General features: G+C 41.6%; 1 protein-coding gene across 1 annotated transcript in view; it reads right to left on the bottom strand.

Annotated features, from left to right (window-relative positions):
* The window catches only part of mtmr11 (myotubularin related protein 11), a 55,906-nt gene that overhangs the window by 30,567 nt on the left and 7,835 nt on the right, over nt 1-17,504 (bottom strand). Inside the window, exon 2 of the mRNA XM_072692380.1 lies at nt 8,915-8,984. Coding sequence (XP_072548481.1) covers nt 8,915-8,984 — 70 coding nt within the window. The remainder of the gene's footprint in view (nt 1-8,914; nt 8,985-17,504) is intronic.

The raw sequence follows: 17,504 nt of genomic DNA, 5'->3' as shown, positions 1-17,504 counted from the left end.
AGGGGTCACTAAAATAGGTGTACCAAGATGCTATCCCATCAGGATGCTATCCCATCAGGATATTAACAGTGCTGCGATTGGCTGCTGAGTGTTTCCTGGGCCGCTAAACCTGTACCGCAAAGCCTAGAAAGATTGGGCCTGTAAAAATAAACACTCGGTCAAAAAAAGTCAGACCGAGTTTTGACCGAGTGTTTATTTTTACAGGCCCAATCTTTCTAGCCTTTGCGGCCCAGGAAACACTCAGCAGCCAATCGCAGCACTGTTAATATCACATGTGACTCTACTCAGATCAAGTACAAGTTAAGAGATAGAATATACAGTAGAATATATAAAATAAGGTGGGCAAAAAACAGGAGGTTTGTCAAATAAGAGAATCTAAAAGCCAATCATGATGATGAGTGATGCACCTCGAGTGAGCGGCACCCATACCATACAGGGAAGAGACAGGAGACAGTGGTTGGAGAGGAAAGCTAGTCAGAGGGAAGTTAACCCTCATGGCGGCTCTAAAAAGATAAAGGTGGGGCGAAAACAGAGCTTTTAATGAAGAATAGACAGACTTGTACATGGGTTTTCTTCACACTGCCAGATCTGAACCAGCATGGCTCATATGTTCTGGGGCCATGGCGACTTTTAGGACCAGTAATGTGAGACGAGGTATTAAGCTCCTAACATAATCTAAATAAAGAGCATTCTGTTTAGATTTACATTTTACTTCAAAATGAGAAACATTTATTTACAGTATTATTTATTTATAATTCATCCAGTTCAGTGAACTAATAATAATACTTTAACTAATAATAGTTAAATTTACTGCACTGTAACTGAATTTGATTTGACATTCAATTGCTGACTAGATAAAATGTCAATAGAACTACTAGGCTACTTCAATATACAGAATTTGACACTGAATCCTAGTTGGACATTATAATATCAAGTAAAATTTTCCTGTATAGCTTTTTACAACTGTTGTTTTCACAAAGCAGCTTTACATAATTAGTAATTAATAAAAGACAGAAAAGAAAGAAATAATGTAAGAAGACATGAAGGATCAAAGACCCCCAGTCAGCAATCCAACGGCGACAGTGATAAGGAGAAACTCCCTCAGAGCTGGAGAAAGAAACCTTGGGAGTAACCAAGACTCACAAGGGGGACCCGACCCGTCCTCCTCTGATCAGAACTATTTAGAAATTATTGATTGAAGTTACCAAACCATCAATGCTGTTAAACTGCTCTGATCATAATCATAATATAATAATCATGGTGTAGTAGAACCTAATATAGTCATGGCAGTGATGGTCAGAGTAAAGATAGTTAATAGTGGTGATATTAATAGTGGCAGATAGTTAAGAGTCCCTTTAGGTCCATTTACCTAATGGGCAGATACACCATGTAAATGCGGGGGTTTTGTAACATCACAAAACAATGAATTCAAAACAGGCACAGTTTCCAAATATGGACTTTACAGGCTGGGAAGTGAGCAACGTTTCAAAACCAATGTTTTCACACTACATCAAAAACAGAGTTTTTTAATCCTTTCTAGCATCATTTTTAAGAATGATCCACAGTGTTCTCTTCAGGTTTATTTCAGGCCTGGGTTTAAGACTAAATTAGCTAACTGCATGGCTAAATGTTTCCCATAATTATACACAACAGTACGTCATGCTGAGTCAGAAACCACACAAGCACGTCAATTATAGATCAGACACAGTTTGATTTGCAGTTTGCTTGATGCTAATAAGTGTGCAACAGCTTTCAAGACTGGCTTGCAGCATTATAGCCTTGTAGCCTCACTACAAAACTAAAGGAACAGACTATACATTACAGAACAGCACAAAAGTTTTAGGCAGCTGATGAAGCTGCTTATCTGGGCAGTAAGGATTTAATTACTCAGTAAAACACTGATATTACACATTGTTGATATGGATATGGTGTTCCGGACCTTGGCTTGAGGAAACTTTGTCTAACTGGACCTTACTGAATTTTATAAAATAAAATACAAATTACAAAAATGTAAAAATACAAAAAATACAGTTACAACTGGCATTTTCATCAATTTAAGAAGTGTATCTAATTATTTGCTGAATTTAACATATTTGAAAGAACTGTAACAAACAGATGACAAATGTGTCAATCTTTTACATATACCATATGTCGTGTTTTCTTGACCACAAATATTTTAAATTAAGCAAACTAATAAGCTAACTAATTTAACTGTGCAATAAAAAGTCCATAAGTCTCTCTCTGTAGTAAATGTGAATTTACAGTATTGAAAAAATATGCCATTTGACCAGGGGGTGCCAATAAGTTGGCACACAACTGTATAGTTATACAACTATATAGTTATATCTTCAACTGTCAACTTTAAAAAGGTTGTTTGTGAAAGTCTGTTTACACCAACTTTGATTGAATGTCTGCACCACATTTTGTGTTTCTGATAAAAGGCTAAAAGCCAAAGCAAGGCCAACCAGAGCGTTTGGGACCATGTGCTATTGTGAAACTAAAGCTAACCCAGCTGATTGGCTAAAAAAATACAAGTACGGTAAACCAAAAGTACATTAACACTATACAAAAAGTCTCAGGAATAATTACGATAATACATAATTAGTTCTTGTTACAGTGCTAGGCTAGGCTAGGCTATGCTATGAGGCTCCTGTGAGCCATCGCAGTGTCATAAACCAGCCACTAAAAAGCATTCTTTTCACAAGCCCATCATAACCGAGAAATCTCTGGGTTTCATTCGGAGGTAAAATAACAGGGTGTTAAACATACTTGTAAAAACTCCGTCTATGTGATTTTACCCACTGTGATTTTATTTACACCTCAACCACTGGATCACACACCCATTAGACACATGCCTGGCGGATCAGCTACGTTAAACAGAAGGCCGCGTTAGCACCTGCCAATAATACAAATATTAGAACTGTGCAAAAACAACAGTGAGGGAGCAAAGATGCTCAGTTCTTCATCACTTTTAGCCCAAAGTCAGGTTCACCATGTAGTAACATGCCTTATCTCCTCTTCTACTAATCAGGTTTGACTTTGGACTTTATCAGCATTATCAAGCTAACTGTGCAACAGCTCCCTGGTCAGTTTCTCTGGTAGTACTCTGTTATGGTTTTATGGGGCAGCCGGAGAGCAATTCTAGCTTTGCTGATGTAAACCACATGTTGTGCATTTCTTTTTTTGCCCACATTTGTTCTCCGCTTGGCCCTAAAAAAAAAAACGGGTAGTGTGCTCTCGCTCTGCGCCGCAGCTGAGGAAGCCAGAGCCAGCTCTTCTGCGGCTGGCCTGTTTACTCAGCTTTTACAGGAGAGCTTCGGATATACTGAATGCATTGCGCTTGACTGTTTTTGAGCAGAGCTCTCAACAGCTATGGCTAGCAAGCTGCAAGCGAGTCCATCAACAACTCCACTGGTTTCAACACAGCAAGGAAGTTAAATCAGAGGGTAGAAACCACAAAAAGGCTAAAAATGGGCCAAGGCAGCAAAACACAGACATCTGCTCAAGCTTTTGGTTGCAAAATGAAAGGTATTATATAATATATATGCTTGTGTTGTCTGTCCAGGTAAGAAGGCCTTCTGCTTGACTTTGGAGGAGCACTGCTGTGAGAATTTGATTGCATTATGGGAATAGAGCGTTTATGAGGTTAGGATATTGGATGATCACCACTCCATCTCATCACAGGATTGGATGGAGCACCAACCAACAGTTCCACTGCTCCACAGCTCAATTCTGGGGGTCTTTATACCCCTCAAACCAATACCTGCTCCAGAGAGGCATATGGGCACTTGCCCTATGGGCAATGCTTCTCTACAGACAAGCTGTGTACATCTTTGCACATCTGTGTCAGAAACGGGTGCAACTAAATGTAGCTGAATGCATTTAGAATTAAAAAGGGGGGGGGGGGGTTCCCTGGTTTGGTCTCTGAAAAAAAAACGTATTGAGTATCATTAAATCCACCTGTCCACTTCTGTCCGAGTCAGTACAATCTGTTAACCTCCAGCAGCCGATTCGGTTTCCAATGTTCTGTGTTACTTGAGATAGGGCCACAGGCTGGTGGAGTTTTACCTGCCGTAGTACCCGACTATAGAGCTGCTTCAGAATGACCACAGGCTGCTGCAACACGAGCCCCATCACTCAGTACTTTCACTGTATGTAGCTACAGTGTGTGCGTCTGAATGGATCAGCACTATGGCACATGATATGTTCATGCTAGGATTTCTAGAGTTCAGGCCAGCATGCCAGGCCTATTACATGCACCTCTGCCTCAGTCTCAGATGTCACATCAAGGCCTTATCTTGCTTGAGATTGCATCGCTCCCCGCAGGTCGCCGTGAGAAATTCAAGGGCAGGACATCCTGAAGATCATCTGGGTAATGTGACAAGTTTGTAGACATCTGCTTGAGGGTATTAACAAGGTGTTTGTTCCCCATTGCTGCAACAACAGCCTCTACTCTAGATGTTGGAACATTGTTGTGAGGATTTGATTGCGTTCAGCCACTAGAACATTGCCAGGAGTTCAGGATTACATATGCCACTCCATCTATTCCACTGGTACTGGATGGAGTTCCATCAATGAACGCAGTTCGACTGCTTCACAGCCCAATGCTAGGGGGACATTACACCCCTCTAGCCTATAGCTAGACTATTCTTCAGCAGCTATATTCGATTGGCCAGTGCTTTCAATAGAGACTTTACAAGCTATGTGCTCCCATTCGAGGAGAACACTAACTGCCAGTCCTGTTATACCAACTAAGAGACGTCCATAAGATGGGATGATGGGACGGAGAGAGAGCGAGGACAATTGCTTTCTGGGATGCTTCATTAGATAAACCTTGATACAGAACCATTGCTTTTACAAAGGAACCCTTAAAGAGACATTAGTGTGTTTAGGACAAAACATTAGACATTAGGATCTTTCAATCATTTCTGTTAGTAAAGCACCATTTAACTACAGGTACAAAAATAAAAACTGAAATGTTTATTATTGGTTGTCATAATTTTTAGCGCCTTATAATCTTTATCAGCCACTAGGTTTTCATATCTGTTGGGCCTTTATTCAGTCTGGAGGACCACCCTAAAGAGACTGTGTAGGACATCCTGAAGATCATCTGGGTAATGTGCTGGAACACATTTGTAGACATCTGCTCAGGGGTATTGACAAGGTTTGTATATCATCAGTGTCAACATATCTCCATCTCCTCTTATCACTATCTTTGGGACTCCGGATTCCAGTTTGCAGCTAACCTCTAAGCAATCTCAGATCACCGCTTTTGCTTCCCTTATAGCCCGGCGTAGAATATTATTACAATGGAAATCTCACAAGCCCTGGCTCACAGACATGATGTTCTTTCTGTTGGAAGTTGGAAAAAAGTAAGTATAATTTGTGTGGATCAACAGACAAATTTACTTTTTTACCTTTATTGAATATTCTGAATCTCAGTCAGACATTCCCACTTACTAATTATTATATGAATCACAAATGACTGCTACATACTAGGGTTCATAAATCTAAGGTAGCTTCGGGATAACAAAAATAACAAAAGTAAATACCATTTCATTTACAAATTGTTGTATAAGTTGGATTTTGGTATTTTCTGCTCTGTATATATAGAAAACAAAGGTTTAAATACTTTTTGTGACTGTATACTCTGTCATCTCTTAAAATGTCACTTCCAGTTGGTGTAACAGGTACAGGAAGAGTGGTGGTGGGAGGGGGGGTGTTCATTGTATACTGTTAAATGTGAAAAGTCAATGTGAAAAAGTTAAAAAAAGAAACCGAGGTGTTTGTCCCCTTTGCTGCAATAAAAGCCTCTACTCTAGAAGTTGGAACATTGTTGTGAGGATTTGATTGTGTTTAGCCACTAAAAGCAACAGAAGGAGTTTAGGACTACAAATGACACTCCATTCATTCCACAGGTACTGGGTGGAGTTCACACCCCTTTTACTATTATTTTATATGTCAAAGCCATGAAAGTCTAAAACTACTGAAAGGCAAATTAACCTTTATGACGCTTGTCAGTGTTTTTCACAATGGGCCTCTAAACTGGCCTCTAAACTGGCCTCTAAACTGGCCTCTAAACTGAGGCTCTAAACTGAGGCTCTAAACTGAGGCTCTAAACTGACGCTCTTGAAAGCACTGACATAATTTCTCTAAATACGAATAGAAAATGATGAACTGTGGGATATTGAGGTTCTTGTGGAGTCTGATTTATTAAAATGTTGCTAGAACAGGATACAGGACTCAGCTATTAATGAGAAATAGGAGTGCAAGGATACACTCTCCCCACGATTCAATACAATACAATACTGTTCACTCTCTAGACGTGAACATTTTCGAAATAATGGCTTAAAATTTCAATAATTCTGAACTTCCCATCTCTAAATTCTCCACAAACACCCCAAAATGCACTGTCCCACTCAGTGGTAAACCCATGGAAACTGAGAGTCACTGTGTGGACTGTATGAGTTTATTTTTGTGTGCGCGAGTGGAGGCGGGGCCTGGGGAGAGAGCGAGGTATTCGCACCTGAAAGCGAAAGCCGGCAGGGAACACACAGAGCCTCCTGCAGAGGTGCTGAGAATAACTGCTGATATGAAACGTTAAAGATTAGCTTGGCAGGGTCGCGGCTCTGACCTGCCAACATTCCACAGTAAAGCTCCTGCTCTGGCGAGGTGCTGACACCGAGATTATGGGCAGCAGGAGGAGGGGTGGGATCTGGGGGTGGGGGAGGGTCTGGACCATGCTAAAGCACACACTGACTGATTGTTCTCAAGCTATTCATTCAAAACTGTCCAGAGCGGGATGTGCTGACAGGGCTTTGCTTTGACTACCTGCATGGCCTAGTTCACCAGAGGAGCAAAATTTAATGCTACACCAGCAGCCTTATCACGTCTATCCAATCAGCAGCTTTGCATACTCTATAGTGGTATATTGTGGTTTTATTATGGGAAAATGATTTTGTTAAAACAGCATTTATAGGACTATATGACACCTACATAAGCCTTACATTTAAAAAGGCTCATTCCAACAAGCACAAGTTGTCATAAAGGCTGCTTTTGTGAAAAAAGCTGATGTTATTAAAACTGATGCTTGTAGGAATAACCCTGTATAAGTGTCTAAGTTGGTTCATGTCAGATTTTATGAAGCATTATGAAAACTCAAATAATTCCTCAATCAGAAACTTGAACTTTTTCAAAAGCATTGCTAACAGCTGGACTGTACAACTGCTGACCAAAATTACAACCCTGTAGGAAATGCTAACCATCCACATTTGCATGCTGTACTGTAGTACACATTTCACTCCTCATATAATGAGCCATCATTCCTGCATGAGGAAAACGTGATGACCAATTTCTTTGGCTTGGTTGTTAGGATCTAATACTACAGTGCACCGGCTGAAGCCTTAACTCAGAGAGGATTGGTTAATTAGCAGTTAGCACAATAGATTGTACTTAGTGCATTAGCTTGTAGTTGCCACATTAGTTTGCAGTTAACTGGTGGTTAGGATATTAGTCTGTGGTTAGTGTATTAATCTGCACTTAGCATGTTGCCTCACATTTATTTGGTGCGGTTTACTGGCCTAGATAAAAACAGTTAATTTCCTGCCATACTGCAGAAGTTGCTTAAAGTTTCTGTGCTGCTGATCAGTCTGAATGAATCAGGCTCAACTCCACAGTGGCAGGTTTTTAACATTATACCTTTAAAAAGTTGAACGCTCTTGTCAGGTCTGTGTCGCCGCACCCACCCCGAGGGCGCACCCGAGCCACGGCCCGCAGGCTCTCCTGAGGACTTTTGTTTTGAAGTTTGCGTTCAGGTCTAGCTTTACGGACTCTGTTCAAGTGTTTCATGTCATGTGTGTTCGGTTCAGTGTCATGATTCTTGTTCACGTGTGTTTGATTCATGTTTTGTTAATGCGTTTCACCTGAGGCTGGGGTATTTAAGGGGACAGCACTAGCCACTCGATGCCGAGAATTAAAGTAAACTGAACTAAACTAAACCAAGTGCTTTGGAGTTCACGTTCACGGTCCAAGAAACCTCGAGGTCAACAGAGAGGCTTCCTCTCTATTCAGGATCACGGTTGTATTACCAGGTCTGTTCTACTATTGCCGTTTGGTTCTGCAACTGGTCCCCCATCTCCTAGCTCAGCTTCCGGAGTTCCACCAGCCTCAGGTGTGTTTTGATTTGTCCCTATGTGTTTGGTTTTGCGTTTGCCCTGTACTGCACCAGCCTTTTGCTACGTTCTCCCCTGTTTTGTTTTCTTATATTCTGTTAATAAATCTGCTTGCATTGGTCCATCTCTGCGAGTGTTCACCCCTCCCTGTCAGACCTAGCCAGTCATGACAGCTCTAATAAACTGATGAAGGAAGAATCAACACATTCAGACAATTCCCTGTACATTATACACCCAGTAAAATATTCTATATTATAGACAAATAAACATATAGTAGGGGTGGACAATGGGTGTTATAGTGATAGTGATTATAGTGATTGCAATAACATGTGTATCCTGAAAATGTCTTTACATATCATAATAAAATGTTTACCATACGGTCCAGACCTGTCTTATAGTATATATAATGTCACTACAGTTATTCTTATAAGAGTATCAACATCTACACAGGCACTACAGAGATAATAAAAACTTTACTTACTATAAGATTTAATTTATTTTGAAATATACATCTGAAAAGAGAAAGAGTTTTGTTGGTATGTCTCAATGTTTGACTCTCATGTTCCCCATGCTTCCTTCATGTAACAGCTGATGTAATCTAACTACCCTGCCTTGTCATTAGAAATGGCTAAAATTTGGTGTGAAAATTGGGCTAAAGGTAGTCCAAGGCTGTCCCACAGAAAATGACCTACAGCAGCTGTACTGTATCTCTCAGTGAAGAATGTTGTCCATTAGGGTCTTACCTGGTAAACAGCACAAGCCAAACATGTCCCTCCCCCGGGCATGAAGACCACTCTGGTTCATTATCCTTTCCTGTACAGGTGAAAACAAAGCAAAAACATAGATGAGCCTAGAATTCATACAGCATTCAATACACACCTGCCAGATTACTGCTTACCAAATGCATGTCAAGCATACTACATACTTGTCTACAGAATAAGTAGCTTAACCTTCACAATACTCAGAAGCTCACAGGGTCTCGCACTCACTGCAGACAGAAGCTCAATATGATAGCCCAGTGCCTAGAGAAGGGCAAAACAACACGCCTCCATTACTTCATGTTTCCATAGCCTTTCAGTTCTGTTTCTGTCTGGGGAGCTCCAGCCAGACTCAAGCTGCTTTTTTCTTTGGCTGACGACCCAAAGTGACGGATTTGCAGAAGCCGAGCTGATGGTGCATGTGGCTCCACTTAGCAGTATATTGCCCCCTTCCTCAATGGCCTCTGAAGGAGTAAAACCACCACAAAGATAAAGCTCTGCAAAAATAGAACAGTTCTTTTTCTCCCCCTTTTTCATACAATCTGCTTTTTAACTTGTCAGGGTCTGTAAACACAGAGACTCAGACAAGGCCTCATCGTCTCATTTACATTTACATTTAAGGCATTTAGCAGACGCTCTTCTCCAGAGTGTTTTGCTATTTGCCCAAGAAAAACCTCAGCTAGTTAGAATAGACTAATAGTTCAAAGATACCTCTAAGCTTTAGACATTACTAAACACAAGTCAATAAGGTGACCATAGTACTCTGCTATTCGCCTAAGTGTTCTCGAAAGAGGTGGGTCTTCAGTCTGCGTTCCTGCGCACCACTTCGGTGCCAGGACAGAAAAAAGCCTGGACGCTTGTCTTCCGCGGGTTTTGAGGGATGGCAGGTCGAGCCGAGCCGTACTTGAAGGTTGCGAGGTGTCCAAACCTCGCAACCTCCAATCCCAACACCTTTAATGAGAGCAGGTTTTCCTCTCGAGCAGCTTTATCTTCACCACATCGATCCGTACTAAGAACCACAGCAAATCTGAGCCTCACAGAGAATGAGGCCGACAGACTGAACTCGTTCCAAGGCACTGCTCCATTCTGCCACTTCCAGAGAACTGGGCAGTTTTAATGGATTTCAAACATTACATGGTGGAGAAGCTAAGCAGGAGACTCCACATAAAAAGGTGTTTCAGAAATAAGTGTTTGTGCTGGGAATTTCAATCAGCCTGGTTAGTAAGAGTACATGGTGATGCCATTTGGGATAAGAAGTGCAACCAATTTTGGAATTGAAGATCAAGCCAAAGATTAGATCTATACCAAGATGCACCATCAGTGGTGGTTCTCTCTTAACACTTAGGATGTTCTCCTAAAGACCTAAAAAACTAAATAAAGATGGATGCTTTAGCCAAGCAGCTTGGCAGGTGTTGAATTTATGCTTAGTGGAGCTCCAAGAATAGCTGTAGTCCAGTGGATCAAGATTGGAACTGATCTGTTCAAATTGTGATGGGTCTGGAAACAGCTATATTAGGCCTTATCCACTTCCGACCCTTTGTTTCTTTTCTGTGCTCTATTTCTGACGCTGTTGAGGCTCAATACACAACAGTGACACAACAGGTCTCAGAACACAATGCAATCTGAATAGCTGCAGTTTGGAGCTGTTTAACAGGAGAATATTAAAACCCAACGTCTGCAGGACCAGTGTTTTCATGGTGTTTGAACAAGTCTGCAAACCTCGAAACAGGGTGATTTCCACCAACCTGGTTAAAAGATCCTATTACATGGATATTTTACATTATTTTAAGTTATACCCTATATGGACAAAATAGGGTATTTATCCTGCTTTCGTTAGCGTCACTGTCTCTACCGTCCAGGAAAAGCTTTCTGTGGATTTGATTCTATTCAGTGACAAGAGCATTAGTAAGGTCAGGATGTTGGATGATCTCACTTAAATCTCTATCTAATCACTGTTCCTGCAGAGCATAAGGAGAAAAAGCAGCCCTCGACGCTTCCACTACTGGTCTGATTCCACTGAAAACACAAAATAATGCTCAAGTGAAGTCAAACTGAGGTGGAATTTGAACAGTCTGTGGGCTGAGTGAGCTTAAATAGTGGAGGAAACATTTAAACTGGTCTTAGGCTGTGTGAGCCCCCCCACTCCACCACCCCAGCTGGCTATAGAAGATGTCTGTCTAGTCTAGGTTGTTGTATTTGCTCAATAAGTGAGGAGCAAGCATGGGAATATAGACAAAACAGCAATCGGTTCTCAGCCAGGAGCTGCCTAGAATCTAAGTTTTGGTTTCATCCAGGAAGTTTCATTGTGGTGCATCACTAGGGTACATCTTAGCACAACAAAAAAATGACTGTAATGCAGAGTAGCATTAAAGTCAAGTAGTCAAATGGTCAGGGAGAGGAAGGTCAGTCAAACTGGACCATAATCAGCATTGAACATCATCAAAGAGTCTGAATAGTGTGTCTGAATGAACTACCAGTCAACTAGTATTTCACAGCAATCAGTAAAATGTCTTAAAATGAAAGAAACATTAGAAAAAATTATCTACTGGACCATCAAACCATCTGTTAGATTAACTGATATGAAGATTCCTTAATTAAAGAACTCACCTACTAACAGATACTAGCTGGACAGCTATAGGTAACACTGCAGGTTATTTGCAGTAATAAAGAATGAAGCTTGATCTGACTTAATAAGTGAGCATTTGAAGTTAAGCAAGCCTGTTAGGTGCCGTTTCTTTCAGGGACTTTACAAAAAAAGTAGTAAAGCAGAAATGAAACCACAACCTGCCTAGGATTAGGTTCCCTTCACACCGCCACACCAGAGTTGACCATTCAAGGCATGAACTCCACAAGACCTCTGAAGGTGCCCTGTGATATCTGGCAACACAACGTTAGCAGCAGATCCTTTAAGTCCTGCAAGTGGTGAGGTGGGCCTCCCTGGATCACATGAAGGAGCTCATGAGTCGGTCACTCAAGTTCACTGGTTGTTCTTTCTTGAAACATTTTTGGGAGGAACTGACCACTGCAAACCAGGAACACCACAAAAAGACCTGATGTTTTGCCCAGTCGTCAAGCCATCACAATTTGGCCCTCGTCAAAGTGGCTCAATTTTTAACTTCACCTCTCAGTGGTGCTAATGTTAGTGTTGATTGACATGAATGGTGTTATACTCAAGGCGCTAAGATCAGGCCCTACCAGGCATCAATGGGTTAAAAAAGGTCTAGGACTAGTTTTAATCCATGTCCAGGAAATAATGGATTGATTTCAGGCCTGAAAATAGTCCAAAAAAGCTCCACAAGCTCATTAGCACAGTTCCCCCACCAGGTTTTACGGTGTGGATGTGACTCAGGGACGTCTCAGACTGTGCTGTGAGCTTCCCTTGCTGTGTATGAAGCTCATGAAGGTGTACTGCAGTTTAGTGAAAAGACCAGCCACAAACCACCCTGAACAAGCAGAACCCAACAATGTGAAATTCTGAACGGAAACATGTTTGAGCAGTTCTTCTCTCCACCAGTTTTGTTGGCATAACTTCAGACAAAAGGAATCTGTGCAGAACAGAGAACAGGCACATCATTCACTGAAAAGCTGTAGAAATCTTTTACAACATATGAAAGCCAGTAGCGGCCTGGGTGAGCGCTGACGCGGACTGTTCTCGGCTGTCAGAAGGGATTTGACGCCACCCTAGCACGGCATCCAGCAAATACACACACGCCGTCGGCATGTAAGCTCATGGTTTTGTACTTCACAGGACTTCTTTATTGCTTTATTTGGAAACACTGATAAGCAAACTTCCAGCTTTTCCCAAAAGAAACCGTTCCCAAAAGAAGGGGCAGGCTGAAAGCGTCGCTGTCTTTGAAGCTCATTCAGTAGTACTGGGGTTTTAGTTAGAGCTGCACAAAAAGGACACAATCACACATTGTGTTACAGTGATGACATACGGTCAATCACAGTTATTTTAATTATAAAAATGAATCAAATGTATGTGCAACCTGACAGATTCTTTGATGTATCTCGATTCTGAATTGCCCACATGCTAAACCAGGCCTCTCAGGGAGTGCTCAATTTGCCCACTGTGTCAGGGACACTAGCCTTCCATCAACATGCATAGATAATTATTCCATCACCACATCACAGCCCTCTGAAACCTTCTTCATTTTTTCATTTAACCATCTTGTTTGGTTGTTTTATATTTTTTCCAACTTCTGTTTTTATTTTATTATTATTTCTATTTGTTTTTATTTATTTATTTTAATATTTCTGTTTTATTTATTAATATCTGTTTCATTTTTTTTCTATTTATTTTTTTAACTGTCTCATTTTTATTTGATCTTTTATTGTCTCTCTTACTAATTAAATTTAAATGTAAAATTACAATGAAATTAGTCATTTATAATTAATTTGTTCATATTTTACTCTCTTAATCTTCCACAATCTTGTTTTTTAATTTGTTCATTTACTGCTGTTGATTAAATATTTCTTCCAATCCCTGTTTATTGTAAATATTTGGATTCACTGAAATGACTCATCATCAATGTATTTCTGAGTGAAACACAGGTTAATTTGACTTTCTAGCTTTTGTGATAGAAGTCTGAGCTTTTCCCAACTCAGGGAAATGATGCTGAGACACCTACTTCCAACAAAGACTGAATCTAGGCTGGGACATCCTTCACTTCTAATGTTAAACTGCTGCACTGTAAGTGGCCTGAATATGAACATTTGTTAAATTATGTAAAACATTTATACTACCAGTGCAGACTCTCACAAAACCTGCCTGATTCTTCTATCCCCAAGTGATTCTAAGTTAAAGGAAAGTCTGACTTGAATATTAGGGGGTAAAACAACATTAAGTACCCTCCACATACCATATGTTAGCACCAGTAATGTGTACAGGCATGTGGTAGATGCTATGGCAGATGGCCATCGTTAGCAGGCTGATATTAGCAGGAAAGAGTGGATTAGATAACTGAAGGTAAAAAATATCTGAGCCTACTTTTAGATTCTTATCTTAACTGAAGAGCTTCAATAAAAACAGCTCATTTGAAAGATTCTTTGAAATATCGTAGTGTTTACATATTTTAATATTGGTACAGAAGGTAAAGTTGTATTGTGCCATCTTTGAGGACATTTTATGCCACATACAGCGCTGTGAAAAAGTATTTGTAGAAATGAGACCTCAGCAAAAACTGTGACCTTGAAGTGTTTGTTGGTTTCTAAGGAAGTGAAGTCTTTTCCTTTACTATTAGCCTGACTCAGCACTTCGTCTGCATAGTACTGGTGGTTGGTGTGGCGCAACAGATAAAACCACTAGCTGCCAGTGAGCTATTACACCATGTTGGAGACCAGGGTTCGATTCCCAGTCTGGGTGCGCTACACCAATGGGCAGGACTCCTAACACTGCATTGGCCCTCCTCTGTAATATGAGTACCCATGTAAGTCGCTCTGGATAAGAACGTCAGCTAAACGCCGTAAATGTAAATGTACTGTCAGCTGTTATCGCTAGAAATGCACTAGTGCTTACAGTGCTGGGAAGAAAGTATTTTCTTAGTTTGCTTTTTTTTTTTTTTTTTTTTTTTTTTTGCATATTTGTCACATTTAATTATTCATCCAGCTAATTTTAATGCAAGATAAAGAAAACTAGTTAACGCAACAGAGCTGTAAGAAAACAGGTATTCTGATATGTTCTGCAATACTGCATCGATTTAGAAAATAACTAAAAAAAACAGTATTGATTATTAATGATTATTTTTTGTTATACTGCTGTCTGGACAAAGCATTCTGGGACGCTTGCACTTCAAGTGCATTGTACTGCTGTGATGAGCCATCTACACTTAGCAAAGCTTACAGAGCACCACACTGCTGGGTCTCTGTCCAGCATACTCCCATACTCCCATGTTAAGTGGAGTAAATACTCAAGACTGATGTGGGTTTTAAGAGGGGTAAATACTGAAGGATGATGTAGGGTTTAAGTGGGGTAAATACTCAAGGCTGATGTAGGGTTTAAGTGGGGTAAATACTCAAGGCTGATGTGGGTTTTAAGAGGGGTAAATACTCAAGGCTGATGTAGGGTTTAGGGGGGTTAACTGGAACCTTTACTGTGCAGACTAAGCGCTCGGTGAGACTAAATAGTGAAGAAGGAGAAGATGGCTACACTTTCCTGGGAGCCAACAAACACTTCGAGGTCACAGTTTCTGCTGAGGTTTCATTTCTACACAAGCTCGATCACATGACCACCAGGGGTATCATTCCATCTCCTTTTCCCCTCCCCCTTTCTTTTCTGTGACACACAGAAGCCTCCTTCCCTCCCTCTCTCTCTCTACCCCTCCCTCGCACACTTTCTCCCTCTCTCTTAGATTCTGGAGTGAGAGGTAGCCAACAATCATTGCTGTTTCCATTGCTCATGGCTTCCCCATTTCTGTGGCCAGAGAATGCAGTCAGTCCACCTCAAGGCACATACCAACAACCACCCCCCACCCACCACCACCACCACAGACACATACACAGACACACACACACACACACACACACACACACACACACACACACACACACACAAACACAAACACACAAACAGGAGAGGCTCAGGGCAGCAGAAGGAGCGGTGGGAACACAGCAGGCCAGCGGCACATAAAGCTCATGTCGTTAACTTTATTGGCTGCTGCCAAAAGGCACAATGCACCTCTGTGTTGTGCATCAATCTGCAGCTAAGTGAGGTAATAAAGGCCCAGCAGAGCACTTCAAGTCTACTGCTTTAAGGAGCCGAGTCGGACTGAAAGGTGCTTTGTCACACGCTCATACCACTGCCTCTGTGCAGCACAGTGATCTGTGAAAACCAGGGTTGGCCACAAACTGTCTGAAGGGCTTCCTCTCAAAAAAACACCACCTTTTTATATGCTTGTGGGACCCAATGATCGGCACATGCTAGGGGTGTAAGAAAATGTCGATTGACAAAAGTATTGGGACACCTGCTCATTCGTTGTTTCTTCCAAAATCAAGTTCATCCAGCTGGAGTGACTGTCTCTATTGCCCAGGGATGGCTTTCTACCAGATTGTGAAGTACTGCTGTAAGAATGTGACCCCCCAACTCGTCCTCATCTCACCTCACCTCATTCATTAGCAGAGGTGTCCACAAACATTTGGACATAATGTATGATGAAGTATCATGAAATTATGTATTGCAATAATGTACAGATTTTTAAAAACACAGTATTGAAAGAGGATGACTGAGCCAAATTATGCTCTCTGGAACTCCAGGCCACGGATGGCTATCATGGCATCAACAGGAATAGAGCTTGCCATCTTCCTGTGATGGTCAACGCTTAGATGGTTACGCCCCAAACACAGCTTTATGAACTTTAATTAAAAAGCCCTCTAGCTTCTGATAATGGCTTTATCTTTCTGACCCATGGCCCACCCTGAACACTGCACTTTGGTCCCCCAAGACAAAACACTTGGGGACCCCTGACTTATATAACAGCATTACAGTTTTACTTAAGATATGATGCTGATGCTGGCGGACTCCGTTTGAAGGGGGAAATTGTGTGCATTCAACCCATTCGTGGCAGGGAACACCCACCCCCGGAGCAGTGGGCAGCCAATTCAGCACCCAGCAGGGAGCATTTGTGGGCCTTGCTCATCTGTAGATCCATGTTGAGGGAGGGGAAAGCACTGTTACACTTCCTGACGGTCCAGAGGATCAAACCAGCAATTTTCTCAATCCCCAAATCCACTTCTCTGACCTACTGGCCACAGCTGCCCTCTTTTCCGAACTCTCCCTTTAAGAGAAGCAACGCAATGAACAATGAGCTTGCTACAGCCTGGTTCCGGGGCGAGAACCCAAGGGAGCCTTGAACATTCACACAACAAAGAATACATGAGGCTTTGATCACTGCACAGAGCTCTATTGTATCTGATCCCCAGAAACCTGGAGGGAAAAGCCTGCGCCATGACTCCCCTGATTAGCTCCTTCCTTTGTCTCCAACACAGCCCTTACGGCATGTTCTGTGATTTTACAACAGCAGAAGGGGGAACCCTCCCGAATTAATTCACCATTAATTAAAAGAAAGCAAGTCGGAGTCGTGCAAGGTCAGAAAATCATGTTATGGATTTTCCCTTCATCATAGCATGGAAATAACACGCTAGAACCAGGCAAGAGTGAATACACAGACAGCTCGTGCTTATTTTGTCGTTTCTCTTGCCCACTCGGCTCACCTAGACACGAGAGGGAAGTCCAGGCTCATAAAAGCCATAAACAGACAATTAGAGGGTGTGTCACCTTAACCTGCGTCACACTCCTAGTGGTTTCTTCAGTGTTACTCCCTTACAGACCACACCACAGCATCTATTGTCCAATGAAGAAGATACCCCATATGGACATAAGTACTGGGACACATCTCTTAATCAGTGAATTTAGGTGTTTCCTTCAATCCCCTTGCCACAGGTGTATACAATCAAGCCCCTAGCCATGCAGTCTGCATTTCTTACACACATTAGTGAAAGAATGTGAGGTTCTGAAGAGCTCACTGAACTCCAGCGTGGTTCTGCATGTATAGGAGACACCGCTGCACCAACAACAACA

Source organism: Salminus brasiliensis, chromosome 1 (assembly GCF_030463535.1).
Source record: "Salminus brasiliensis chromosome 1, fSalBra1.hap2, whole genome shotgun sequence".
Lineage (NCBI taxonomy): Eukaryota > Metazoa > Chordata > Actinopteri > Characiformes > Bryconidae > Salminus > Salminus brasiliensis.
The sequence above is the reverse complement of the archived record's forward strand: the minus strand, read 5'-3'. Positions and strand labels throughout refer to the sequence as shown.